Raw genomic sequence first — 27,056 nt, 5'->3', positions numbered from 1 at the left:
TCAGGTGCTTGAGTCTTCGAGTGGCTCTCGGCACCGACCTTATGCTCGCCTTAGCCTCTTTAACCGAAACTCTTTTCTCCAAATTTATCAGAGCAGTATGCAAGGATTGAACCAATTTTTGGGAAATGTAACAAAGGGAACTAGGCAATAATTTATGTCGAATGATAAGCAAATTATGTTCGGCTTTCACTAAAATAGCTGCAGAATTTATTGCATTTAATTTTTATAAAAACGGTAGGATCCTAGGACCATTTCAAATCACTTCTCAGTTCTTGACTTCTCAGTCGGCCTTCCTAAAAAATGTCCTAGCCTTCCTAATATCGCCTGTAACCGCCCCTGCATGCAGCGTTCTATCCTGCATTTCTGGTAGCGCCACGATGAATGTTACACGATGCAGCAGCAGCAGGGTGTTATTGTCCCCTCCCGGCACCAGGTCAGCCCGCCGAATAATCAGCCCGGTTCCTGCTGCATCGGTATGCCAGATAACGCGTCGCTGTGATGCGTAGCGGCGCGTGGCTTCAAAACACCGCCCAGCCACATACCGTGTCCGCGTCAACTCCAGCTGCCGGTTTTGAAAAATCGTGTTGACTAAGCCTGTCACTGGAGCAGTAAGGAAGCACAGCAGCTCTGAAATGCAGTGGACGGTGAGGAAGCCGGCCGATATGCTGATGTGATGGCGATGGAGATGTACGGAAATCGAGAATTACGATGTTTGAATAAAATGAAGCAAATGTGTTAGTATACAGCTTAAAAAAATATGCATTTATAAGGTATGTCATTTTAGTTCCAACCTCGATTCTTTTTCTCACAGAGAGCATGACATTTTCACTGCATAGAAAGCTTGTCGTCAGCCGACAAAAATGACACTGGTGATGATTCCTTTTTATTTATCAACTCCATCACTCGAACGAGTGTGCGCACTCGAACCACACTCAAGACACCCAAGTGCTCACGTGCGCACGTGTCGTCTGATGACGTCACACCTCCCCTGGACTGGAAGTCCGATCAAAGTCCCGAGGGTGGACGCCCAGGGCTGCCAAGGAGTCGATCGTCGGGCTAGCCAAGTCAAACAAACCGGCTACCTCCCGAACCGACTCGAGATTGCCGATCAAATGGCTTTGTTCACGGGGCTTTGCTAAAGGCAATAGCTTTGTTATGGCGTGTTGGCCACTTGAAAGCCGACTGACGTATGCACCGCGTCCGACAGGCCAGATTTATAGAACGACCAGGTCATTCGCAACGGGGGCATGCTCGTCGAAGTCAAAGACGTTAGCAGCTTATAAGAGGAGCATTTTGTGACTTTGAAATGAGGGGTATATGTCGTGGAAGGAAAAGCAGGGCGGAAAGTCTCCGATTGCATGTTGCCTATCAATGAGCACGCCCTGAACTTATACCGATAGAGCATTTTAACAGCGTGTCTACAGCAACATGATGTCAGATAAGAACTCGTTCAGTTCCCATTTATCTTCAAGCGACAATTGCTGATAGATAAATGCTTCAAAAATAAATCGAACTACTAAATACAGGAACCAGCGACCAGTGAATTTACGACTGCGCATGGGCAAGATTATAATTCTCGATAGCTTATTTCTTTTTATTTACAATAGTGCAACCCATGGGACTCTGGAAGCATATAAAGATAGCCTGGCCAGTGGTCTTATGTTACTCATTCCAGGGAATCGCCAGTTACTTTTGTATATCCTCAATGTTTTCGACTGCCGACTGGCGCTCAGAACTTCCTTGTACGGATTTCCCTGGCCGCGGCAACATACCGCATTCGCTATCGATCCACGCTGTCATGGCTAGATCCCCGGAAAATGGCCATAGTTTCACTGCAGGCTGCGGCACACCGTCTTCAGACCCCTGCACTCATGGGCCCGTGAGCAACGGGACCGTTTTTGAGAGACGTGGACGAGATTGTCATGATGCACTGATGGACTGTCATAACGGACAAAAGGACAGTCATAGTTGAACACACCGTCATACTGACCGAACGGACTGTCATATAACGGAAGGACAGAACCGTGTCTCAGTCGATGTGATGAGGTGACCACCGAGGATCACCATTCAGCGCTCTCTTCCGAAACTAATTGAATAGCCTCGTTGCGATTGATGTCTGTAATGCTGTTAATGCCAAACCATTAGTGTCCATTTGGCAATGTGTCTGCTCTATAGTGCAGGGTAGGTATAAATCACGGGTACGGGGTAGGTGTGATGTTGTGATGACGGTCGCCGCGGGCAGCACTCACCACATCCATCGGGGCTGACGTATGTACATACTTACCTATTGACGCCGCATGGCCTATTTATGGCGGTGATAGCCACTTTATGTATGCTTATTCGAGTCGACGGCCCTGAAATGGTCTAAATAAGTCGAACTGCAAAGTGGCAAATCAAACAAAATTCACAAAACTAAACAAGCAAGTGAGCCATTTTATTCTAAAATGAATTCAATGAGCAAGATCCTCTCAACTCAACTTCAACTTCCAATATACTGGCTTTGTGGTAGTAAGGAGAAAAACACGCTACCCATCGTCTGACACGGATAAAGACACGGGCTGGGACACGATCAATCGGCACTGACAATAGTCCCCGTGGGAATTATCTGACATCGCACGGATGACCAAATGATGAGGAGATGGCGCAGCGTACCGTCAAAGGAGGCTGATGTGGGCAGAGAGATAAGGGTCTCGGCGTTTGTCCACCGTCAATCCGCCATCCGTCAATGCCGTCGGCGTCACTCGGCGCCCCACCATACACCACCCTCTCTTCCCTCCTTCCCCATCCCTCCCCAGCTCTCTCACGACATCCTGCCATTCATCGGTCGCAGGAAGGCCCCTCGATACCTCCACGGTCCGTGGGTGGTCACGAAACCTCCGCCGACCTCACGGAGACGGTCCGCCGAGTCGACGGATGCGGCGCGCCGCCACAAAGTCACGCGGCCCGCCGGCACATTGCGCTCGTTAGCCGGCATCCTATCGATAGCTCCAGGTCGTCAGGTCACGTGACCGGCTCCGACTCACATCCTCGAATGGGCGACGTCTGCGCAGTGCGGCGGTCGACTCCGGTAATGAGGCAGAACAGACGTCAGAGCGGGATCCGAGTCCGGCACGCCGACTGCCCTGTATCAATTAACGGGCCAGCGGCGGCCGGTGGACGGCCCACCTAAGTACCGCTGAGCCCCTTCAGCCCGGGGATCAGCCCGGCCTGACCCCACTGATGAGACCGCTATCGGGAGCATCGCATAGCACGGAATGCTCTCAGCGGCCCCCAGCTGCAAACACATTCAGGTCTGAACGGCAACCGACCCTCACCGGCATTGCAACATGGGTTTTAACGGGCAACTGCTTGTTTTGATAGCTGAAGGGTTCGCTGCGTATAAGCCCTGCGATATTTTACAGTTATGCGACGCTGAATGAATATTTCGGGGATGATTCCTTATTGAATTACTGCTGGAATTAATTAAAAATTAAATGATTAAATGATTTGAGGCATATCTTCCTAAATGTTTCATGTTTGAGTATTAGAGATTTTATACCAAAAGTTAGCAATAAAACAAACGGCATGCAATATGCATACACCTAATGAGATAACAAGTCGCGCAGTGTGTCACGTGTGGTCATCTAAGCATTGCACGCATGTACTGCAGTCCTATTGACGGTCACGTGAGGTTCTCTGGGCACTAAACGTGCGCAGTCATCCCTGCAGTGCATCGTGTGCATCATCTGGGGCTCTGGCCACTGCACACTGCTCAAAACGTGCTTCTGCAGCAGCATCGGCAGTGGCCTTGCGCTAACAGCACCAATCTTATGTAGCTGCTTGGTATTTACACGTGTCTGCCACATTCCGGGACTAGTAGACCCGGGTACATTGCGGCTTAGCTAGCGCTCTCTCAGAAAGGACCAGCGCGTGGGGAAGCCCTAGCAGCGTTTCCAGTATCAAAGAGCTTCTCTCGGGATCAACGTGCGGTTGCTGCCCGCTAGATTTGGAGCTCGCCATTCTAGCATGTTGTTGATGCGAGTGGGAGTCTTACCAGGGTCTGGCAGTGCGCCCAAGTGGGTACGCCTGCCGGTGATGGTTTTATTGCTTCGTTTTTTCTCTGCGAAGTCGGATGTGTTTACGCTCAGTACTAGTTTGTTGAGTTCTGCGTATTTGTCCTGGAGGCTGCAGCCGTATTTATGAAGTGTGAAGTTGTGGAGCGCAGATCGGTTCAGGACAGCTCGGCAACAGATCTGCGTCCCGTAATGAAACGGTTAATTTCACGGCTCTCAAACCGGTCAGTGGTGTCATCAATACTATAGTGTGAAAAGCGATAATGTGAACACATATATATTGCACAAACCGGTTTCGATATCACTTCATCAGTGTGCAAATATATAAATAAAACACACAAAATACAAAACGGAGACGAAATAGGTACAGCACGTACAGCAGAGCATTATCGCTTTTCACAAACGTCAAACTGTCATACCACAATACTATAGTGATTTTTTTTTAATAGAAATGAGATTTATTTAGAGACACTTGCAAATTACATTGAATCGTCAGGCGAACATCGTTATACATGGGCGAAGCATACAGCCCATTCACACGCGCATTGCATTACCCACACACACACACAGCCCGATCCCGCCCCTTCAGTCACTCGGCCTCTCCCCGTCATCGCTCTCGTCGCACCTCGATACCGCTTTCAGTTCTGCCAACAACTCTGCGTAACCGGCCAGCAGGTTGGGGCGCGGCGAGCCTGTCTGGTCACTGGAGTCGCTGGGAGTTATCCTCAGGAGCTCGTCGTTGAGTTCCTGTGTTGTTGGCACAGGCTCGATGGACCGGACAGTGGAGCGAGGCTGCAGGTACCGAGCTAGTTCGGGGTCGTCCATGGGGTCCCGGCTCGGCTGAACACTGTGAAGCACCGCGGCCATCCCCACCGACTCGGGCACTACTACCTCGCTTGCGTATTGGCGTGGATCCCTGGGCGTTTGTGGAGCTGCCGCCCGCGGTGCAAGTTGTGTATCGGGGCTCTTTGCGTGGACGTCTTCCTTGCAAAGGTGATTGTGTTTAATGGAAGAGTCTGACAGCACAACGGAGCCCCGTATGGAAGTTGCGTTACCGCGAACGATGGCCATTGACACACGCTGCCACAACCACGCGGCTTCTCTTCGGTCGCCAGTAGCTAGCACCATACGTCTGCCGAGCTCTCTGAAGAATCTTGAAGCAGCAGGCCCAATGACTCCGGTTGTTTCGACTGCAATTGGCGCGAACAGGTACTGGGTGGAGATCGAAGCGTATTTCTCTATCTTCCTCGATTCCGCAGCACGGGCAGCTGACCCCGGTTTTAAGGCACATGCTACCACAGCACTCTCTGAAAAAGTGTCAGTGCAGGTTGCATCCCATGCCAGGCATTTACCACTTGCGAACGGGAAGGTGGTTATTCCGTCCGGGCGTTTCCCGTCACCCCGATCGAGGCCTACAGGTTCCAGTAGCGACGGTACCCCGGCGGCGGAAAGGCTGCGCTTAACGAGGTCGTTCAGCTGCGCATGGCGAGGGAAGCGCCCAGCACTCTTCTTGCAGGATAGAGCATGGAGCCCAAGTGGTCCAACGTAGCGACCGCAAAGGAGGCATTTGTGCGGGTCGCATATTGGTGCTCCGAGGCGAAGTGCTACCGCAATCCTGACGGACTCGGGGTCGAGGAGCAGTCCAAGGTTAGGCACTGGTATGGCTTGCAGCCAGGCGGCGGTGTGGGGCTGACTGGCAGCCATGAGACGGGCCCTGTGCGTCTGATCGGCGCCAGTTAACAGCTGGTCTCTGTAGGCCTCAGATGCTATGTCATCCCATGTGCGTTGCTTGCCCGCTTCGGTGAGTTCTGGGACGATGGTGGAGTTCACTGACGTACGAAAGAAGTCTAGGGCCGGCTGTAACGCCGAAGGTGCGCTGCTATCCATGAATGGGACGATTGAGGCTATCAGAGGGGCAGCGGCGTTGAGGGACGCGATATAACAGGGTAGTGCTAGTCTAGCGACCGAACGCACGCCGAGTCCCCCGTATCTCATTGGCAGGGACGCCTGTGTCCATGACGCACTGTCTAGCTGCACATTGCAAACATCGGTCAGGGTAGATTTAACTGTGTCGTCAATTTCCTGAAGAGCTGCTTCTTTAGTATATATCGGACTTGAGCGAAGCAGATACTGGAGACGAGGCGCAGATATGAAATGTGCCAGGAAAAATGTCGCTGTATGAGTGTCCAACTCCCGGATGCGATCACACAGGGTATGTATGGTACCAGAGGCAATGTCTGTCGATGCTTGTATCCCATCTTCGGCCAGAGGTGACCCCAGTAAGGTTAGAGATGCTAGAGGAGTCTCTGTTATCTCGGGGAGAGCGGTCTTGAGCCGGCCTGCAATGGAAGTGCGCGCATTCTCTGATGTTGCTCCGAGCAGGGTGAACTCACACTTCGAGCTGTTCAACTCAAGGCCGAGGTCCGGCAGCATCTTCTGCAGGTTGACCAGGTCGTCTGTGACCGTGTCAACAGGTCCGGCTATAGTGGCGTCATCTAAGTACCAGATGTTGATGGGAGACTTCAGTGAGCGCGCACAGTCGTCTATGGCCACGGAGAAGCCCACAGGTCCTAGGGGGTCTCCCTGCTGGACCCCGCAGGAAGAGGAGATGACGTCCTCCCCTATATGCAGTGGCGTCGGGGCGCTGTATGATTGGTGCGCTAGCCGATACACCTCAGGACAGCGCTTCTTGATATTATTAAGCATTTTGTCACGCCTGACAGTGTTGAATGCATTCCGTACGTCCAATTTTAAGATGACATTCGGGGACGGAACATCCGTCACGCTTGATATATATTCACGTGCGGCATGAACCGCGGCCTCACATCCGAGCCGAGTGCCGACGCCTAGTTGCACCGGTCTGAATTCGGGTCCGAGCAGGTCGGCAGCGTGTCGTGCAGCGATGCGGCAGGGCAAACGGCGATAGACGCTGCCTACTGCAATAGGCCGCAGTCCTCCGTCCTTTTTCCGGAGGGCGCAAAGGGTGGCGCCAAAGAAGGCAGATCTGGCACATTCTGGGATGTCTCCTTCCAGCGCCTTGTTGGCGAGAGAGGTCAGTGAGCCCAGAAGGCGCCGCCCTGGCTCTGACGCCTCGGCGGAGATGAGCTGACGCAGGTGGAGGGGCCTCATCCCGTCCAGACCTGCTGCTGAACCGGTCGGCATCGACTCGATGGCTGACCTCACCTGAGCCGTCTGTACCCGTAGCGGAGGAGCTTCTTGTGACTGCAGAGGCGGAGGGATGTTTTCATCAGGAGGCGCCGCTGGATGTTTCCTCCTAAGGGCCGTCACTGTGTCACTAGTGGGCTGGATGAACTCCTCGTTAGATGTTAAAGCTCGGAGGGCTGCCTTGATGTCACCGTCTGCGCATTTTGACATCACACGACGAGCTACACTGTTTTGACGGTCAGAAGTGGGCGAGTGAGGTTCTCTCTGTCTTGCTACAAGTGGTACGTTTGATTCCAAGTCGGCTATCTGCTTTTTGATGACGGAGGCTGCTGTCTTGTGCTTCTCGCCGGGGACCTTGCATGGGGCGCGCAGGGCTCGGAACGCGAATGACAGAAAATGTTCCCATGTCTCAGTGCTGGGGTTAGTAATGGCGCCCTCAATAAGCTTCGATAGGCTGTCAGCTGTTGCAGCCCGTGCGGCCTTCGGGATCCTTTTGATGACGGTGTGTGTGCGACGCAGTTCAGCCAATCGATCTGAGAGAGTGGTTGGCGTGGGACTGAGAAGATGAGACTGACTTCTGACCTCCTGGCTGGCTCTTAAGGATCTGGAACTGGCTGAGCTGTGGCGGCAGTCAGAACAGTGCCATATGTTTAAGGCGCTCGCCTGGGCCACGGTAATTCTGGCACAAGTGGTGTGCCAGCGCTGTCCGCAGCTGTCGCAGTTGATAGAGTTCTTTCTTGTAGAAAGACTGGGGCAGGCGGCGCACGAATACTGTGAGGGCGCAGGGGACCGGCGGCAGACTGACGTTTCAAGGGTGTTCTGGCTCCCGAAGTTTGGACCGGGGTTCAGCTCTACGTCCCCAGCCAGTAGGATGGGGGGAACGTAGGCTAAACGACCCCGCTGGCGAGAGGCGTCGGAGTTGGCGCTGTATGCTGCACGGCTTCTGAAATAGCGAATTCTAACTGTGCCTGTTCGCGGTAGTCGCTTCTGCTGGAGTAGTAGTGGGTTGGCGTAGAGTGGTTGAATATGTCCGGTTAGCGCTCCGCTAGGAATCCAATCTATGGAGGGACTTGATTTAGACGATAGCGGGGAGGCATTCCAGTCACAGGCCATTGACGACAGTGGAACACGAGCAGTCAGAGACAAGACGTGAGAGGCTAGCAGTGCCGCGAAGACTGGCTGCCAGATGTCGAATTTATATCTGGACGGTGAAGGACAAGGGCGTGCCGTCTTCATTATGCCTTTCTGCTGTCCTCAAGCCGAGAAGTGGCGTTTTGGGGCGAATTCTGGTAGCTGCGAGGCTGAGGTGTTCGATGGTTTACGGTCTTGAATTTTATTCGAATGCAAGTGTTAACTTTTGTTAATGCTATCCGTGACACTAATCAACTTGATCTTACTTGAAACAGGCTGAAATGCCGATATCTTCTATCCCGTACAGGTAATGCCTTTATTTGTGAGAAGACAATCTCTTGAATATCTCAAAAAATGAGGCACCGTGCTTTCACCCGCTATAGTGATTTGATATTCAGAATTTAGAACTGCGGGGGGGGGGGGGGGGGTCGTGGGCTGTGCTGCCATCAGTTTCCTAATCAAGGATGCAATTCTGCTACAAATTCAGCAAAGGTTCAACAAATATTTTCATAGCCACTTTACCAGCATTCATTTATTCATTCGCTATTTAATTCATTCACTCTTTCATTTAGTTATTACCGGCACCTTTTTGTCTTGCAACCATCGTGATGAAATGAAATTCTGGTAGATATAACTCAGCAATTTCCTGCGGAAAATCATGGAAGTCCGACGTACAATTGTACATGCATGTACCTATCTTGCTATCATAATACATTCCTGCCCGGGGCTGGGAAAATTTAATGGTGTCACCGAGTTTTTTAATTGAAAGTACCTCGGGCCGGTTTTAATTGAAAGTACCGAGGGCCGGTAGGCCCGAGGTACTTTCGATTAAAATACGAGGTGACACCTTTAAATTTTCCCAGCTCAGGGCAGGAAGCTATCGGAAGCTATTTCCCATACATGCGTATTGCGTACCATGGGAGCGTTGCAAATGTTTTGGAGGAACCAAAACGCCTCAATTTGAACCTTGTTGAGTCTTTCGTGGCTATGGTTTGTTGCGAAATAGCGTCAAAGTTTAAGTTTTATATGGTGATGTTTCACTTTATTCATGACAAATTATAAAATCCTTGCATCAAACACAATATAGGTAGGTATATCATAAGCCAATCAAATAAAATGGACGATAGGTAAAATGAAGTTATAAGGAGCAAAATGATGTTCTTCAACTTTATGATGTGACGTCATTCATAATGACGTCATATATTTGAGAGGTGCAGGAAAACGTCGAGGGGTGCAGGAAAACGTCCAAAGGTGCAGGAAAACATATTTTCCTGCATGTCTCGGAAACCAATCAGCATTGACTTCTCGTATGTTTCAAAAGTGCAGTATAATGCACGTGCCATTTTAATGCCTGGCTTTCTCGACTTAAACGTGCAATGTTGCATGTATGGGAAAAACCTTTTCTACACGTTTAACTTAAATCATCAGTAATTCGTAGGTAAATCAGTCAGAGATTACCGCAATTGTTAGTAAACGTCGGCTATATCACCCGCCCAAGTATGGCTAGGGAGACAAATATGACTTCCAATAATGCAACTGTAAGACCAATGCTTATCGAAACAATCACTTGCATAACCACAAACGTTACCGTCACTTTTTGATACAAACGCCTTACGCCCGACCATATAAGTGCCCGACAATAAATAACCACTGTTGCGTACTGCAACGGGAAAAGTTTTCATTAGCCAGCCAAACAATGTTTATTTTCGTATCATAAACAAAGTGACTCGACACTGACACACAATGAAAATAGTTTTTCCTCTGACCTCAAAAATCGACGAAAATGTACAAAGGGTGACTGCGAAAAATCAAAATTAATCACGCGACAAATAAGGTGACCTCCGGGTCAAGAGAAATGAAATGACTTTGATCGGCACTTTCAGGTAAACAAAAACAAAACGAGCAAATAATGATAAATCGGCAACATCCCGGCCTCTCTGAAACAGCCAGGGTTTCAGATACCTGCAGCCGATTTTCACAGAGACACAACGTACCATTTGAAAAGCTACTCGCATGATCAGAAGCGCCTAGTCCCGTCGTGGGATGACACTAAGTATAACGAGTTTCCGCACAGGACGATGCAGAACACCGTGCTTCGTGCGCACCTCAGCTGAGCGCACAATGCCATCAGCACCACTGTGCACCTTCACCACGACACCCTTCGGCCAAAGTCCGCGCGGGTGTCGATTGTCCGCGATGATGACGATGTCATCGACCTGTACATTCGCGTGATGCTGTCTCCATTTGGGTCTTCGCGCGAGCGTCGGCAGGTAGTCTTTGACCCATCGCTGCCAAAAGGCATCTGATAGCTGCTGCGCGTGCTCCCATCGCTTCCTCAGGTCAACGTGTTCATCCTGCTTTCCTGCTGGGTAGCTTGGAGTCGCCCTTCCTATCAAGAAGTGGAATGGTGTGAGCGGGTCATCATCATCAGGGTCCACGGGAACGCGGAACAGAGGTGTCGAGTTGAGAATTTTCTCGACTTCGCAGAACAGCGTGAGTAGAACTTCATAGCGAGGCTTGTGCTCTTTCAAGATCGCCGTCAGCGTCTCCTTCACGGTCCTCACGCTTCTTTCCCAGACACCTCTGGCCTCAGGATCTGACGGAGGGGAAAACTTCCATTCGATTTTATCCACTCCTAACTTCTGTCGGAGCTCGTCTTGATCCAGCTCCTGGAGAACGCGTCTCAGTTCTTTTTCCGCGGCGCGCAGATTTCTTCCGTTGTCTGACCAGAGTTCGCGAACATTGCCTCGTCTGGCCTGGAACCTGGATATCGCCATCAACGCGGCCTGAGTGTCCAGGCTGTCGGTGAGCTCCAGATGAACCGCTTTGGTCGCCAGACATCGAAAGATGACGCCCCAGAGCTTGACATCTGAGCGGCCTCTCTTTGACCAGATGGGTCCAAAGAAGTCGACTCCTGTGGCGTAGAAAGCGCCTCGCAGCATCGTGACCCGAGACGCCGGAAGTGGGGCCATCTGGGCAGAATGAGGCTGAGCCTTCCGCACTCTGCAGGCCTGACATCTCTTGACCACCGTTCGGATAGCTTGCCGTGCCTGCGGAACCCAGCAGTGCTGCCGTAGCTCCGTCAGAACAGCTTCATGGGCTCGGTGCCCCATCCGTTCGTGGAGATGCTGAATATACAGCTCGACGTAGCGGTGGCCTCGGAGCATAATGGGCGGCTGTCGGGCGGTTGGGCTCAGCTCCGGTGATCGTTTGATCCGGCTGTCTAGGCAGATTATGCCGTCAACCAGCACGGGCGATAAGCCAGCGATCTTGCTCTTTGAGCTCACTGCTCGGCCCGCTTTCAGGTCCTTCAGCTCACTCGCCAACTGCTCGTGTTGTACCGTCTTGATCCAAGCTCTTTCAGGTAAACAAAAACAAAACGAGCAAATAATGATAAATCGGCAACAACCACATTTGACCAGCGTCCCCGATTTTGTTTCAGAACAAGTTCAGCTCGCTGGCGCTGGCCTTCAAGACGGATCGACTCACCCTTCAGGAGCGTCTGGACGTGCAGCGGCGACACCGGGATCAGGCGGAGCACAACCTGGAGCTGGAGACGCAGCGGTTCAGGGACCAGCTGATGGTCAGTGGTGGTCGGTTCGGGGGACCAGCTGATGGTTAGTGGTGGTCGGTTCGGGGACCAGCTGGTGGTCAGTGGTGGTCGGTTCGGGGACCAGCTGATGGAGAGTGGTGGTCGGTTCGGGGACCAGCTGATGGTTAGTGGTGGTCGGTTCGGGGACCAGCTGATGGTTAGTGGTGGTCGGTTCGGGGACCAGCTGATGGTTAGTGGTGGTCGGTTCGGGGACCAGCTGATGGGTAGTGGTGGTCGGTTCGGGGACCGATTGATGGTCATTGATTGTCGGTTCAGGGGTCAGTGGTGGTCAGTTCAGGGACCAACTGCAGGTCAGTGGTAGCCGGTTGAGGGACCAATAATGTTCAGTTCATGGACTAGTAGCTAGTGGTGGTCGGTTCCGGGACCAGTGGTGGTCGATTCTGGGACCAGTGGTCATAGGTGGTTGATTTAGCGTGGTCGGACCAGAGTGGTCGGTTCAGCGTCGTCTGTTCAGGGACCAAATAACGGTGGTGGCCGCCGCGCCGGTCGGATCAGGAAATGTGGCCACGGGACCACGACGGGTTATGAGTTATGACTGGCCTCATGTGCGTTGGAGATTTACGTTCAGGATAACATAAATCCATTCCTTACAAGACACATGGTGACAATCTTGAAGTCAGATTCCACGAATTTGTGGTTAATCGGCTAGTGACTACCTTGGCGTGCACACTGAAAGGATCGGCCACAGGAGAGCCGATTAACGTTCTCTCAAAACACACATTACCGTGATCTGACATGAGCCACAATGCCTTAAGCTGTTCAAAGAAAGACAGTCCACTGCACTTTAACATTAAGATTGGCATTGCATTATTCTAAAACTCGCATAAATTATCAATTTGCATTCTAACCTAGACCTCGGCGCACCCCGCCTCGCCCGAAGCAGCGCCTGAGGCGGGTTCCATGACTGCGTGGCCTGGCCTGCAGTGCCGCTCCGTCGACCCTTTACGACCTCCGCGACAAACAGAGGTCACGTCAGGTCATCTCGCACTGTTGGGCGATGACCGACAACCGCCCGGGGTGAGAGGCGTCACTCCGGGGCGGGTCTCACGCGATGAAAGGCCGCTAACCGGTGGTTAGACGGCACCGACACGGCCCGTCCGCCCGCAGCTTTTTACGGTTCGCGGAGAAAACTACGCCGGGCAGTGCGGAGATGCGGGGAGTCGAGCTATTGTTTGCAGGCAGGAGTGGGAGAGGTCACTGGAGGTCGCTCCAGACGTAAAACCAGGGGTGATTTATTGCGCACGGGCGGGAAGCGTAACCAGACACCTGATATAGAATCGGTGCACGCTCAGTAGAGCAAAGTGCCCACTAAGTTACGTAAGGTTCAGTAGTGACGGGTGATAATCTCATGTGATGGTCTGTTTCTCTTTATGGCGGGCGTCACCAAAGAGACCGACCGAATGCTGGATAGGCGTTGGCAACCGCGTAAAGAATCGCGTATATTCAGTATATGCATATTTTCCGACATTTTAACATTTAACGCTAAGACCGACGTTGATTGAACATAGTTAAGCATGAGATAGGCTCACGCATAGATAACATGAATCTGGATTGGACACGAACTCTGATAATTGCAGAATGGGGCCGAAAATTTATCAGTAGGATCCTTAGTTTGTTGTCCGCGCGATCGATCTGCTAAAATTCACCAAATTAAAATTGAATTCATTCAAATTCAAATAGATAGCCTGCATTGGACGATAAGTTTAAGTTTAAGTTTAGATTAATGGACTGTCATTAGACTAGGTCTATTCTTGCGTCCATTTCATTGTCTTGTAGGTATCAAGTCTTCATCTTGGGTCTTCAATGACTCGAGCATATGCAGACGAGAGGGAGCGTGGGATACTAAGCACTAAGCCAGGGTATATAATGCTTGTTTGCGCAGGGGTGTGGGAGCCGGTTTTCTAGCATCTATGTACTTTTCACATTACACATTTAACGTCATATAATTAGCAATCTTGATGATGACCAGATCATGACCATTGACCAGTATTAGTAGCATGGGGGAGTCTCAGAGGCAAATTTCTGGGCAGTGGCATGGGGGAGTCTTGATGTCAATTTAAACATTTGAAACTGTTATATTTGGCAATGTATTGAATCAGAGTATAAGTATTTGTGGTTTACTGTTATTTTGTGATCAGAATCGATTCAAAATATTTTTTCAAGTCATGAAGTGATTAAGCCTAAGGCATTTGCGTTTCGTTTACAATTTCACGCTTGTTAGCTTATGGCTTTCATTACAAAAGAAAACACGGTAAAGAAATGGTGACTGGAGAGCCCTTCAAGTAGCAAAGCAAGGAATTAGAAGAGCTTCAACGGAGAAGACAAACAACAAGCGACAAGCGTGTTTTTCCCGACAAAAAAAAAGACTCCAATCTGATGATAACCCTACCACACAGGGTTGAGACCTCAACCAGGAGCATTTCCAAGCTACATAGCCCGACTTGAAATGTTTGCCCTCTTCTCGTACAGGAGAGGAGCTGCAGTGCTCTCGGCTTCAGTGCTGAAAATCTCGTCACTTCGGAAGGGCCACACCAAAATGCATCATGCTCACATAATCGTAGCCAAGCGTCCACTCTCATGGTGCCCAGCTCAGGCCGTCAGTTTGAGGAAGACTTGCTGTGGTAGTAATTATGCTTTCAAACGAATGTAAACAATTTTAAGAAAAGTGATGGAATGGAATTTTGGCGCCGTGGAATTGGATACAGTACGGATCAGCGATCCGAGGCACCATGGGTCGTCAGCACTGCAAGTTAACCGATACGCTACAGGGATCCTGGAACCATAGTAACATCAAGACGCCTTTTGGGACAACAAGCGAGCGAGCGCAAGAGTGAGCCATGTACAGAGTTAGACTTTTGCGCTTTGCGGTCGGCGAGATACAGACTCAGACGCACGCTCATAGGCACTGGTATAAACGGCTCTAGCCCTAGAGAAGACCCGTTAACTACTCTAAAATGGCTCACGTGGTGTGAACTTACCCTCCACGCCAGAAGAACGTCGAAGCTGCTAGACCTTCCAACGGCTACTAGACGCTGCTAGGAGCCTACAATCACTGCATCGGACTGTAGAAAGACGACGCGTGTCGGGAGTGCGAGGAATCGGACGAGGGAAGACCGTCACCCATTGGCTGGTCGGCTGCTCAGTTGCCCGCCCAGTGGCATCGAGAAAGAGGATCGTTTATACGATTGAGACTATTCAACCGTAGATGTAATCTGAACCCGAAGTGAACAGCTTCGTGGTGTGGCTAGGGCGACTGGGACGCCCGTATGGTGGTAAGGTAGGAAGCCCAAGGACGAAAAACAAACTATCCTGCTCATTGCTCCTTCGACATGTAGCATGAACCAAAGGCAACTGTTCTCTAAACAGTCTTCTGCCTAAACGACTCCCAATCCGCCTTCGCCGCCTCTCTCCGCAACAACTCAGCCGTCCAGGGCTCCCTGCTGAACTGGAGGATTCTCCGAGGACTGTCAGCCAGCCACCTCAGCGGGTGCCCTCGCGCTGCGGCCTGGAGTGCAATGTGAGAGTCGATATTATTGCCAGGAAAACGAGCGATGTTGGCCAGAATCGAGTCCCGGTGGACCTCTAGACGGCCCACGGAGACGCAGCCGCACAAGAGGGCCCGCACTATCCAGGCATGACTGGTCAGAAGGCGCAGCTGATGGGATCACTGCTACCAAGTAGCTATCACTGACGGCGACAGGACGGTTCCTGCGGTGGACGTCCACCAACTCCGAACCGGTCAATGGTGGAGTGCGAGCAGTGCAACGACCGCCACTGCAGAGGAGCGCCCGGTCCCGTCTGTCGGGAGGATTCAAGTTCACCTGCGTTGCCCGGCGCTGCTATGCACGTACTCGATGTGTCCCAGCCTGGAGGAGGCGGAAAACGGCGAGCGTACCCTTTCAGGCGTGAGGCGAACATGCTCATTAGTCATTATGTTTTATGTTGTCTGCTCATTTCGCCCTCTCTCCACTCGTTGTAGCGTCTTGTGACCATTGCAAAGCCGATGAACCACTTGTCAATGTTGCAATATACGGCTCTAATAAAACTCGTTTTTAGATTTATTTTTAAAGAAATATACCTAAGCAAAAAACATCAAAATGTCGAAACAAAGTTATTGCCATTCAAGTGGTAGCCAAAACGAGATGGTTTTCACAAAAAAAAAACAGTCGATTCCCCATTCCAAAAATTTCGGCCCCATTCTGCATCACGCTGATTTCGTGTCCAATCCAGATTCATGTTATCTATGGCTCACGAAATAGAAGAACTGAAACAGCTTTGGTTTTACCGAATATTGCCTCCTTTACTGATCACGAACGTGGCTGCACATTAGGAGACTCGGCGGCGAGATTCGCCTGCGTGCGGCCGCCTTTACACTTGCATATGTCATGTGTTGCGGCACAGTATACCCACAAGGCGTCTTCTTATGGCGCCATCTATGGACAATCATTTTAGGGAAATCTCTAACACGGAAGTCGACATTCAACTTTTCCTAGATCACGCATGGTGATGCCGTCATTAGTCTTTAATTACGCAAGCGAAGTCCAAAAATGACCAAACCCTAGACATTTACTGAGGTGGGTAAGAAGTTGAAACTAAATTGAGAAACGTTACAGTAATTGCGTTTATGTATATAGGTAATAATGATAGTACAGAGTCGAGGGGAACGGTTCACATCACCGATTCATGAGAGTGAGCTTTAGATAATTGTTCTCCCGTATGATTTAATCGATATTTTAAGTCAGGCATTTGCAAAATGCCTGAGCATTTTGCATTAAAGGGACCCTCCCACCTTCAAAAAAGTTAATGAATTGGCATGGAAGTGATGTCGCTCGGTTCAGAAAGAGCAAAAACGAATATCTACCAAATTTCATCGAAAAATATTCACCGGTTTTCAAGATATTAGACTTTTACTTTTGTTTACTTTTTAGGATCTCCGCTGTTCCTAGCGACTTTATTTGAAATGTTTGCAATGTTTATTTGAAAAGTTTATTTGCATTTGTTGCGCGCAAAGCAGCATATACCACCGCGTGCTACAAAACGTTTTAGTCAAACATTTACGGACGTTCGAAAGCCTGATGACGTCATCAGATTCCCGTAATGGTTAAGAGATAGGGACCACGCTGGTCCCACCCTGCAAGAAGGGGGAAGAAATTTCTTGAACACCATAAAGCTGCGGGGGTTGCGACCAGGATAAATGGTGGTTTCTGAGCCTGGCCGCAAACTTGGCTATCTCAACTCAAAACTAATGTTAAGGTGGGAGGGTCCCTTTAATGCAAATAATCCTACTATACGAGGTTTTTCGCCATGGTGATTCGTTACCGACGGTGAACTCTAGCGCCTCCGTTAGACCTTTGGTGGCGCTGATGCGTCAATTTATTGGATATTTTATGATTTCATAGCATCATAACATGTCCATGACATCTTCATTCGAATATTCAAGCAGGTTATTCGGGTACAATAAAGTCATAAGATGGGCAAGAGACTCAAACACGCCTCGTGAAGCCATGCCCCTTTAAACGTTCTATTGATATTTAAATGTTAATATTTAATTATAAAACTTTTTGTTTCTTTATCTGGAGGCCTTGGTAAGCAAGAAAAAAACTAAACAATGAATATCAATATTGCTATGCATGATCAATAATTTTCTCGATGCGAAAACGATCATACTAAATAGCACTTAAATGCCGGTGTACGTTTTTTTTTCTTAAACCTCCGGACTCCGGTATTAGAACATTTGAGCCGACAACATTCCGATCCGAACTTTCATTGCGTTATAGCGTGTTTTCATGCCTTTGGTCCTGGTCCTTTGGCATTGACACTGCGGCAACGTGAAAAAGTCTTGCGACTGCAGACTCGTTTGTTTTGAAAAGGACTCGTTAGCTCAAAACGTCGGATCAAGCCTCAGCCCATTAGTCGTGAGTCATGGCTATATACTACATCACAGATGTTTAATGAATCATCACAACTGAAGACTATAAATCCACCTTTTATTTATCTGCACTGGTCTAATATCGAGAGAGATTAGGTACTGTGGGTTTCGAAATCAAATTGATTCGGGCGATGAAGCGGACCGGTGACACGGAGGCACTGCACCTTTTCCATGGTGGGCTAGTCCATAAAAAATGGCTGGTCAATCGACCCTTTCTTTTCGGTGTTGAACGTCAACAGTAGCAGGTTTAGAATTATTCCGAGCTTCGCATTGAATAATGCCTCGCAATAACAAAAGACGGTCTAGTACGTCCTAAAATGCGGATCCAACATTATACCGAAAGAAACTGCTGAATGAAAAAAAAAACGATGCATTCATAGTTGATCTACCGTATACTTGCTCAGGGGCATAGCATCTCGAATCAACTAACTACAACTATAATCAACTATAATAACTATAATCAACTACAATCAACAATAATCAACAACAATTGAATTATGGTGCAGCCTGATACAAGTTGTACTGATCTCAGGCAGCTTTTGCCAAATTGTCAGGGAACTCAGATTTGTTTTTCAATAGAAAAACACAATTCTAAAGAATAGTGTTTTAACTATTGACAACAAACCTTCGGTTATCAATACTATTGAACGCGTAAAGGGTGGTTAATTGTTGAAAATATAAATGAAGGAGAAAGGAGGGATTCGTCTAATCCTTTCTTCATCATGTCTTAGCTATTATTTCTATGCCACCAAAGGACAGTGAGCATTGAGCATTGATCAGCAGTTTTTGACCGAGGCCTTCCTGGAAATATACCGATTGCATGATCATTTACTTCAAAGGAAAAGTTTACCGATAAACACACACAAAAAAAACGTGGTTACATGGCACCTCCATTCCCTGTCAAACAATCAGGCCCGCATTTCAGGCGGATTTGAGCCACGATTCTCACAATCGAGGATCCCATCAAAAGCCGAGGCTGATGGTCAATTTTTTCGTCATCATGCTGTCGATATGGACCGCTGTCCCGGTACCGGTCGCGGTGGTCTGTACCGTTTTCCCGGGTCTGCGGGTGTCCGATGACCTTGCCGTTTTATTTTCCCGGGAACCGGTCACGCTCAGGTCATAATGGTGCAGATTCGGTCCCGGCCGCAAAACGTTATGTCCACTTCATGCGGGACCGGACTGCAGCCAGTGCTTTATACGCCGTCAGCTGCACCATCAAAGCCGCCTAATGCCCGGCTCCGTGGATTGGATTCAATCGGAGCCCGAATAACGATTTATAATGTGACATGGCGGTGGCCAATCTGACCTGATACCGATCAGACTAGCATGGTGGCAGTCGGGGGGGCGTGAGAGGGTCTTCAAACGGTGCGTCGGGCGCGGCTTGATGCCGCCAGTGGAGGATGGATTACTCTGGATTTATGCTCGCCCATGCGGAACTACGTGGTTTTTAAATCCTTGAACTGTCGATTGAGAATGTTATCTTCGAAAGAAATTTAATAAGCATGCCAATGGACCATGCAAATCTGGAGGATTATCTTTTACTTTTAAAACAGACAAGTCCGCTCTTGGGCGAACAGTACGCGATTGCTTATGAATTGTCATCATATGGATCGTCATGTCATGCAGTCACACGTTTTTCCTACGACGGCACAGCTTCCATCCTACCCAACTAATCCATCATCGTTTCTTCTCGCCAGTTTACAATGATTGTTGTTTATTGACCGCTGCCCGTTTAACTGTCATTCTGCTGTCGTTTTCCCAGCAGCAGCTGAGTCAGGCTGATGAGGACCGTCCTGCGCACCTCAAGTCCCTGCAGCGGCAGGTGGAGATCTTCAAACAGATCTCACAGCGACTCTCCAGCACAGCAGAGGTGGGTCGAAACTGGAAGATACTCTCCGGCGCTGCTGAGGCTTGTTTAGATTCGGGGACAGGTCAGAGTCGACAGGTGAAATGGTTGAGGATCCTCACTCTGAGAAGGTTGCGTCAAAATTATGTCGGAGTGGGACTGGACCAAATAAAAAGGCCATAAAATGCGAAAACGTTTCATGTTCCGCGTCTCCTGAGTTCATCGTTTCACTCCCATCACTTTGGCAATGCATGGCTAGAGGATCACGGTCCAAATACGGCACGCCGGGTTCTTTTTCCATACGGCTGCCGCCGATCACCCTAACTCTGCTAATATGACCTCATAGACCCTCTTATATCTGCTTCAGCGGGCCCTAAATCAATTAACCAGCAAGGCGCATAATAAATAACAGCACTAAATGTCAAGTTATGATATATACGATAATTATCTTCCCCACCCACCGGGTGGATAGTTGAACCCATCAGCCCGTAAAGACCGTACCTCACCGCAGCACGGCACATTCGGGGCGATGACGTTTGCACCGCCTCGGTGGGTGTCACTCGCTCGATAGGCTGACCTCGGCGCACAATAGAGAACCACCTGTGGCGGAGCCGACCTAGCAGCCACCTGTCTGATTTAGACGCACAGTGGCGCCTCGTCAACCGTCGCACGTGTCGCTGCAGGACGACACTTTTTATCCTGGCCTGTCTGTGTGTCTGTGTGCGAGTTGGGCCCCGTGTCTGACCCTAACCGACAACCACCCCTCCCCGCCCCTCGGACAGGTGCTAGGCGCTGTGCAACAGGAGCTGCGCGTCTCACACGCCGTCGAGGTGATGACTCAGCACGTGGAAAACCTGCGCCACCTCTACGACCGCGAGCACGCCGAGCTCGAGGAGGCACGCCGCGTGCTCGCCTCGCACAAACTCGCCCTGCAGGAGCCCGGGGCGACCAAGGCGGGCCCGCCGGGCCGGCGACGAGCCTCCATCGCCGTGTTCGCCGCCGGCAGAGGCAGCCCCAGCAACGGAGAAGCCCGTCCGCCGACGGTGGCGCCGCCCAGTGGCTCGCCGACGAACCAATTGATGCTGAAACGGCGCAGAAACTCGGCCGATGGGAAGAGGTGGGAGCGATGGGGGCCATGGAGAAAGAGGAGTGGGCAAACTGCATTGGTGCTGGCTTGTTATCCGTATAAATGTCTGCTCAAGAGCACCTTCTAGCTTGAAAGTCGTAGTTTGTTGATGCTCATTATGCTGAGAACATTAATAGGAAAACAAAGCAAACAAAGCACTCATGCGGTAAAATCACTTCACAGGCAAGCACACCTGGTTAAACCCCGATTTTTACATCATTCCCTCGAGCTACCTTGAGCGATATCTACCAAATCTATGCCCTTTCATAATCATGACGTATTTATTTACCCGTTACTCATGTCATGTCGACACGCTGAATAGCAGTTGTGATTTTTGAACCGGTCACCGTGCCTCGCCACGGTCCGGTCAGGTGACAGTGTTGATTTTCCTTCCCCAGTTTCGACTCGATCACAGAGGAGAAGGAAGAGGAACGAGAGCATGACGACACTGGAACGAAGCCGGAAACGGCGTCAGACGAGCTTTACAGACCGGACGAGGATGAGTGAGTTGGAACCGGCGATCTCTTTACCATACCTATCCTATCTCCAAATGTGTGCAATGCACTGTTTACCGTCTTATGTCTATAAAACCCAACAATTGTCTTCTGTACAGCAGTCAGGTGTATTCATTCCGAATTAGAGACGGCTCAAGAAAGTGAAGTAGCCTGACACTCGCCATTAAACACGGGCACTGAAGGACATGAAGTCAGGATGTCATTAGCTAGCATGGTCTGGGCGTCTGGCGTCCTATATGTGATGCTGCTCTGTTGCGAACCTGAGAGCGACGTTATTTATGCGGTATGCATTGCCGCAATGCTGTGACGTGTACATACTTTGACGATAAAGTGAAACATAACACGGAAAACACAGAAATGCATTATTACCTTATGTTTTATAAATGACACCCAGATATCGCATTAACTTACCATTAGGTTACCAGTTATCTTTCCTGTCGCATGGTCAACAAGGCAGCCACCCGACCGGGCGAGCCAGGCCGGGAACTCAAAACTTACCTTCGTAGCTATCCAGTCCAGAGTTCAGAGGACAACCTCGGCCCCTTCATCCACTCCGAGATAGATGAAAAAACGGCGCTTATGCCGCTATAAACCGCTCATCACAGAGACCAGAGCGAAAACAACGACATACCCTTGCTCTAGCACTCAAACGACGAGACACTCCTAGCAATGGAGCCACTCGAGTTAGCACTCTCACAGGAGACAGACGACGCACCAGTCGACAGTTCCGAGCAAGAACATCCAAAGTGTCAAATTTTTCGAAATTGAGATGGTCATACCATTCGACTCAGCTCGTCGAGGTGAGTCGAATGGTAGGTATATAAATCTCAACTTCGAAAAATTTGACACTAAGGATGTTCTTGCTCGGAACTGTTGCAGTGTCCGTGTTCACTGTCCATTTCACACGGCCCTGACTCACTGAGCTGTAACCAAGAGCGGTGACTGGGCCTTTCGTCACTGGCCCAATACCCTTCCAAGCACTGTCAGGGTTCGGATATTATCCGCACGGCCCCTTCAAACACACTCGCTCCGGTATCACCGACTAAGAGCTGTCCTGGGGCACTCGCTCATTCGTTGGTTGGTTGCCCGTGAGCGGTGGTCATACAGAGGTCACAGAGGTCACGGACGTAGACCAGTCCTGCCCAGCCAGGAACCAGAGGGTACTCAGCCGGCGAAGTTTTACCGACCATGCAACGCAAACTGCTACCATTGCGTCCTGAGCGTAGTATCTGTTTATTTTGATTCGAAGCACTCTTTATTTTGATATGGTATTGATACATACCTTTCACTTTGGAGCGTGCCAGAGTGTTTATTTACATACAACATCCACACCTCCCCCAACTGACCCCCTGACCTCCCTCGCCGTGCCCCCAGGCTGAGGTCACACGTGGAGTCGGCCGTTTCGGATGAGCTGGCCTCTTTGCGCTCTGAACAGGAGCAATTGGCCAACGACCTGCGCACGCTGCTTTCCCGACAAACGGGAGCCGTCGTCGAACAGACCTCCATCGCCGGGTGAGTCGCTGGTTACCATGGTTACGGTTATCATCACGCTGATGCGATGCTGGTGATTATTGCTCAGCGTTCAGCTTCTTTTCAAACGGTCAACGTGAATTACCGCGATAACGGGCTCTAACGAAAAAGTGATCTGGCCATGGCCTTAGATATGGCCTTGGAGATTGCACCGGAATCAGTTTGAAAAATAACGATAGATCTTTGATTGCATTTATTTTAGATCATTGTTCGTTTTGTTGTGTTAGGCTCTTTCGGTCTGACAAGACCATTTCAGAACCGGAAAGAAAGTATGAATTAGGGGGAGACATTGGTCTGGGCGATTGGCGAGAGTCGAGCGACACCCTGGAGAGTCGCCGGGGCTGAGCCCATGCAGTGGACAGGACAGGCTACCCAGTCCCCTGACACCGCACACCAGGGGCCCGGGAACGATTTTCAAGTTGGGGGGGCGAGCCTAAAATACCTGACATGATGCATATGAAACAGTGGCGTAGCTAGGGGTTTAAGAGGACACGTACCCCCCCCCCCCCTTCGGGTTCGAACTTCAAAGGGACCCTCGGGTACGAGGGGCCCTGCGGCGCCATTGACCGCTGAGGCCATATTTCGCCATACTTCGCCATATTTTCGCCATATTTCGCTGAAGGGCCCCATGGGCTCGTTAAAGCACCTCATGGGCCCTAAATAGCCACACTAAGAGCTCCATAAGGGCCTCAAGCCGGCTTCTGAGGGCCTCTTGCGGCTCTTAAAGGCCCCTCGGTGGTCTCCAAAGGCCCGTTACCGGTCTCTGAGAGTTCTTACCGGCCTGTGAGGGACCAGTTCTAGGGGCATTTCCCGCCTGTGATGGTCCCACACTTATTTTTCTGAGGGCCCCATAACGGCAACTGCTGGGCCCTCATCGGCGCCTGTGAGGGCCCACACCGGTGTCTCTAAGGGTTTCACACCCCGAACTCTGAGTGCCTACACCAGTGCCTATTAAAGCCCTAGATCGGTGGCTCTGAGGACCCAACCAACACCTGCGCATCTAAAGGCCACCCACTGGTGACTTTTGAGGGCCCCACACCGGTGACTCTGAGGGCCCCACCGACGTCTGACAGTACCATACCGGTCTCTAAGGACCCCACATGACTTCTTCTGCCGGTCTAAGGGCCCCTTGCCGGTCACTGAGACCCCTTTCCGGTTTGTAGAGGGTTCGCATCAGCAGCTCTAAAGGCCCCACACCCGTCTGTAATGGCTCCACACCAGCGTCTATAAGGGCCCACAGCAACGCCTGTAAGGACCCTCACCGGCGCGGCGCCTCTGAGAGAATCACATTAGCACCTCTGAGCGCCCACACCGGCACCTGCATGACGGCCCCTTACCGGCGGCTCTGAGGCCCTACGCCGGTGATTCTGAGGGTGTTACCGCGATAACCGAAGGCATCACAAGCCCTTAGTGTCGCTGAGCTTTAACCCCATACCGGCCCTCCGAGGGCGCCAGGTCAGTACACTCACTGTCCCACACCCCTCCCTCACACCCGGAGCGGAATAAACTGTGTTATACCTATAGCAACGATTTTACCACTGTTGTACGTTATGTATTTATCAAAGTTGACTCAAAATGGTCCAGTATAAAATCTGGCCTGACAAACTTATGGCCAAGGTCAGGCCCAAACCAAAGCGGGATGACAACAGCAGATGTTGTCAAATCGATACTGCATCAGCAGAAACCATTCAGATGGCAAGGAAAATGCCATGTGTTGATGTTTAGATGTATAAAGGAAACAAGAAGGAAAGAAGTCCGGAAAAGGGAGGACAGATCCTTTCTCGCTGCCTCAATGTTGAGGGGGCGCCGCCCCCTCGGCTCCCAAGTTGGGGGGGCAAGCGCCCCCGCTGCCCCCCCTGTTCCCGGGTCTATGCCGCACACGGCAACGGGTCTGACTACGAGTACTCATATGGGAGCTTCCTGCATGGGATAAAGTTGCCTGTTCATACCGGACCAGGGAGTTGAGGTGTGGAGGAGAAAGATTTGAATGTCCTGAGGATGGAAATGACGGACGGTGAAAACGGTGAATTCTCAAAATGCCTGGGTCCGTTGCAATGCTGCCTACCCATCATTTATGAAATGCGCATTGCAGAGTAGGAGGATCGTGTATGCTTATGCAAAAATAACACGGTTACAATGTCCGCATTGCACAATCGTATTCCACGGTGACACCAGTGAACTAGACATAACCTTGAGATAGGATAGGCCAGGCCGGTGGCCTCAGGCGGCCGGCAGGGGCTGGTAGTGTCACCTAGCGGCGGGTTGACAAAGTACAGTTAGAGGTGGCACTACTGTACTGTGAGCACTGAGCAAGGGAAACACTGCAAAGCGACCTGGGTGAGCGCATTTCGCAATGTTTACATCCTTCATTCGCCATGTTTATAATATCGCTCGTACAAACGAAACATCGATTGCTCAAGCGGATGATCAACTTCAAATTGGAAGAACGCAGTCCTGAGGAATATAACTAAGTAGTAACCAAAGTTGCCGCAAAAATGACGTTCTCCCTTTAGGGGTACGGACTAGTGATGTCAATTACAGAAAATCGGAATACCGATACCATACCAAATACCAACCAAAACCGTGGGGAAATACCGAAACCGAACCAACTTTGAAATATGAGGGAAATACCAACTTTTTACAAATTTCTTAGCCTCTTATACATTAGTAAGGGTTCATAATACCAACAAAATAAACCGACATTAGGATTGAAATACCAAATACCAAGTTGGTATCGGTTTGGTATCGGTATACCAAAAAGTTGGTATCTGATTGAAATCTCTAGTACGGACACTTCTTGTGCAATGTCATGGGTTGCAGAGATGTGTTATTGTTCGTCACAACATCCTTCACCACCACACATGACCACTGTCCCGTGAGTGTTCCCTAAAGCCCCCTCTTCTCATGCGCCCTCAGCCGAGTGGTGTGGGACCTGGTGCGCGCGTGGCCCTACTCCCGGGAGGAGACGGCGCACCACCTGCGGTTCTGTTGTGGCGGCCTGTTCCTGGTGCTGGCAGTGCTGGTGCTGCTGGTGCCGCCCGCCTTCGGCCTGCGGGGACACCAGCGGGACGTCTAGGATGGCCAGGAATGGTCTAGGATGGGTGAGTGATGGGGAGGTGGTGTGGTGCTTAGGTATAGGAAGACTACGATACACTACACAACACAGGTGGGCTATCTGCGCTGGGATATGTAAGGTGACCGTAACAATGAGCTAGGGTATGTAAATTTCACCTAAATTACACCAACCAGTCGTTTTCTTACCAAACAACATACCCCACATTTGACAGCCACACAGTGTAATACAGCCCCGAGGAGCTCCGCCTCCTGCACGAACCCTCCCTTCTCTCCCCATCCTGCCCACATCGCTAATTGCCGGTTGCTGCACAGCCCCGCTCTAGCACACCATTAGTGGCCGGTACTGGCGGTGGCCGCCGGGGGCCGGCTGGTGTGTGGACGGACCGTCCGGCCACTCCAGCCAGCGGGACGGGGTTCAGCTGGGTACGGGCCGAGAGCGGTCCACTCCCGGAACTCGCCCAGTGGGGAGGGGGAGGCAGGGGGGGGGGGAGGGTGTCGATGACGGGCGAATAGTTTCGTGGTGTTGAGTCAGCAGGTGTAGAACTGTTCTACTGCGTACAGCGTGCGTACGGGTAATGTCAACGTGTGCACTCTCCATTGTGCACACCGTGATAGCACCGCTTTGCGATAACTCAAAATAGGTAGTTTTAAACTTCTCGAAACAATGCCTACCCGCACTGCAATGTGCCGCATAGCCGTATTCCTAATCTCCTCCCCCTGTCCCCACACATCAACAATAAATCCGAAGTGGAATGTTGTTTGCGATATCTGCGCGGCTTCTACCCATGCAGGTCCAGTGTAAGTCTGTACGAGTCAGCATCTGCCGTCTCTGTCCTGTTTCAGGCGCCCCGGCCCGATATACAGAGACGGAGGTAGCGCCCGCTGGCGTCCCGTCCCGGCTGGCCGGCGGCTCGACGGAAACCCTGCGGTCGAGGCCGTCACGTCGGCAGCGTGTTGTTTGTGTACTGCTTCTGTTGTATTGATGTATTTATCGCCCGAATAAATATCGGCTTGTTATGAGCTTCATTGTTTGTAGGACAAGACGTAGTTTATAAAGTGACCGGAGTCGAT

At 50.6% G+C, this 27,056-nt stretch overlaps 1 protein-coding gene across 6 annotated transcripts in view; it reads left to right on the top strand.

Annotated features, from left to right (window-relative positions):
• LOC122389620 (inositol 1,4,5-triphosphate receptor associated 1-like) overlaps positions 1–27,006 on the top strand; it is a 73,895-nt gene extending 46,889 nt beyond the window's left edge. For 3 of the 6 annotated variants that reach the window (XM_043381813.1, XM_043381815.1, XM_043381811.1), the window contains 7 exons: positions 11,791–11,931; positions 19,659–19,763; positions 20,522–20,856; positions 21,264–21,368; positions 22,755–22,892; positions 25,827–26,011; positions 26,829–27,006. In XM_043381813.1, the coding sequence (XP_043237748.1) occupies positions 11,791–11,931; positions 19,659–19,763; positions 20,522–20,856; positions 21,264–21,368; positions 22,755–22,892; positions 25,827–25,986 (984 nt within the window). In that variant the 3' untranslated portion in view covers positions 25,987–26,011; positions 26,829–27,006. Of the gene's footprint in view, positions 1–11,790; positions 11,932–19,655; positions 19,764–20,521; positions 20,857–21,263; positions 21,369–22,754; positions 22,893–25,826; positions 26,012–26,828 lie in introns of all 6 variants that reach the window. The other 3 variants (XM_043381812.1, XM_043381814.1, XM_043381810.1) reach the window with 1 other exon arrangement.
• The last annotated feature ends 50 nt before the right edge of the window (positions 27,007–27,056 follow it).

This window comes from Amphibalanus amphitrite, unplaced genomic scaffold (assembly GCF_019059575.1).
Source record: "Amphibalanus amphitrite isolate SeventyFive unplaced genomic scaffold, NRLGWU_Aamphi_draft 000365F_arrow, whole genome shotgun sequence".
Lineage (NCBI taxonomy): Eukaryota > Metazoa > Arthropoda > Thecostraca > Balanomorpha > Balanidae > Amphibalanus > Amphibalanus amphitrite.
This window is presented reverse-complemented; position numbering and strand designations above follow the sequence as displayed.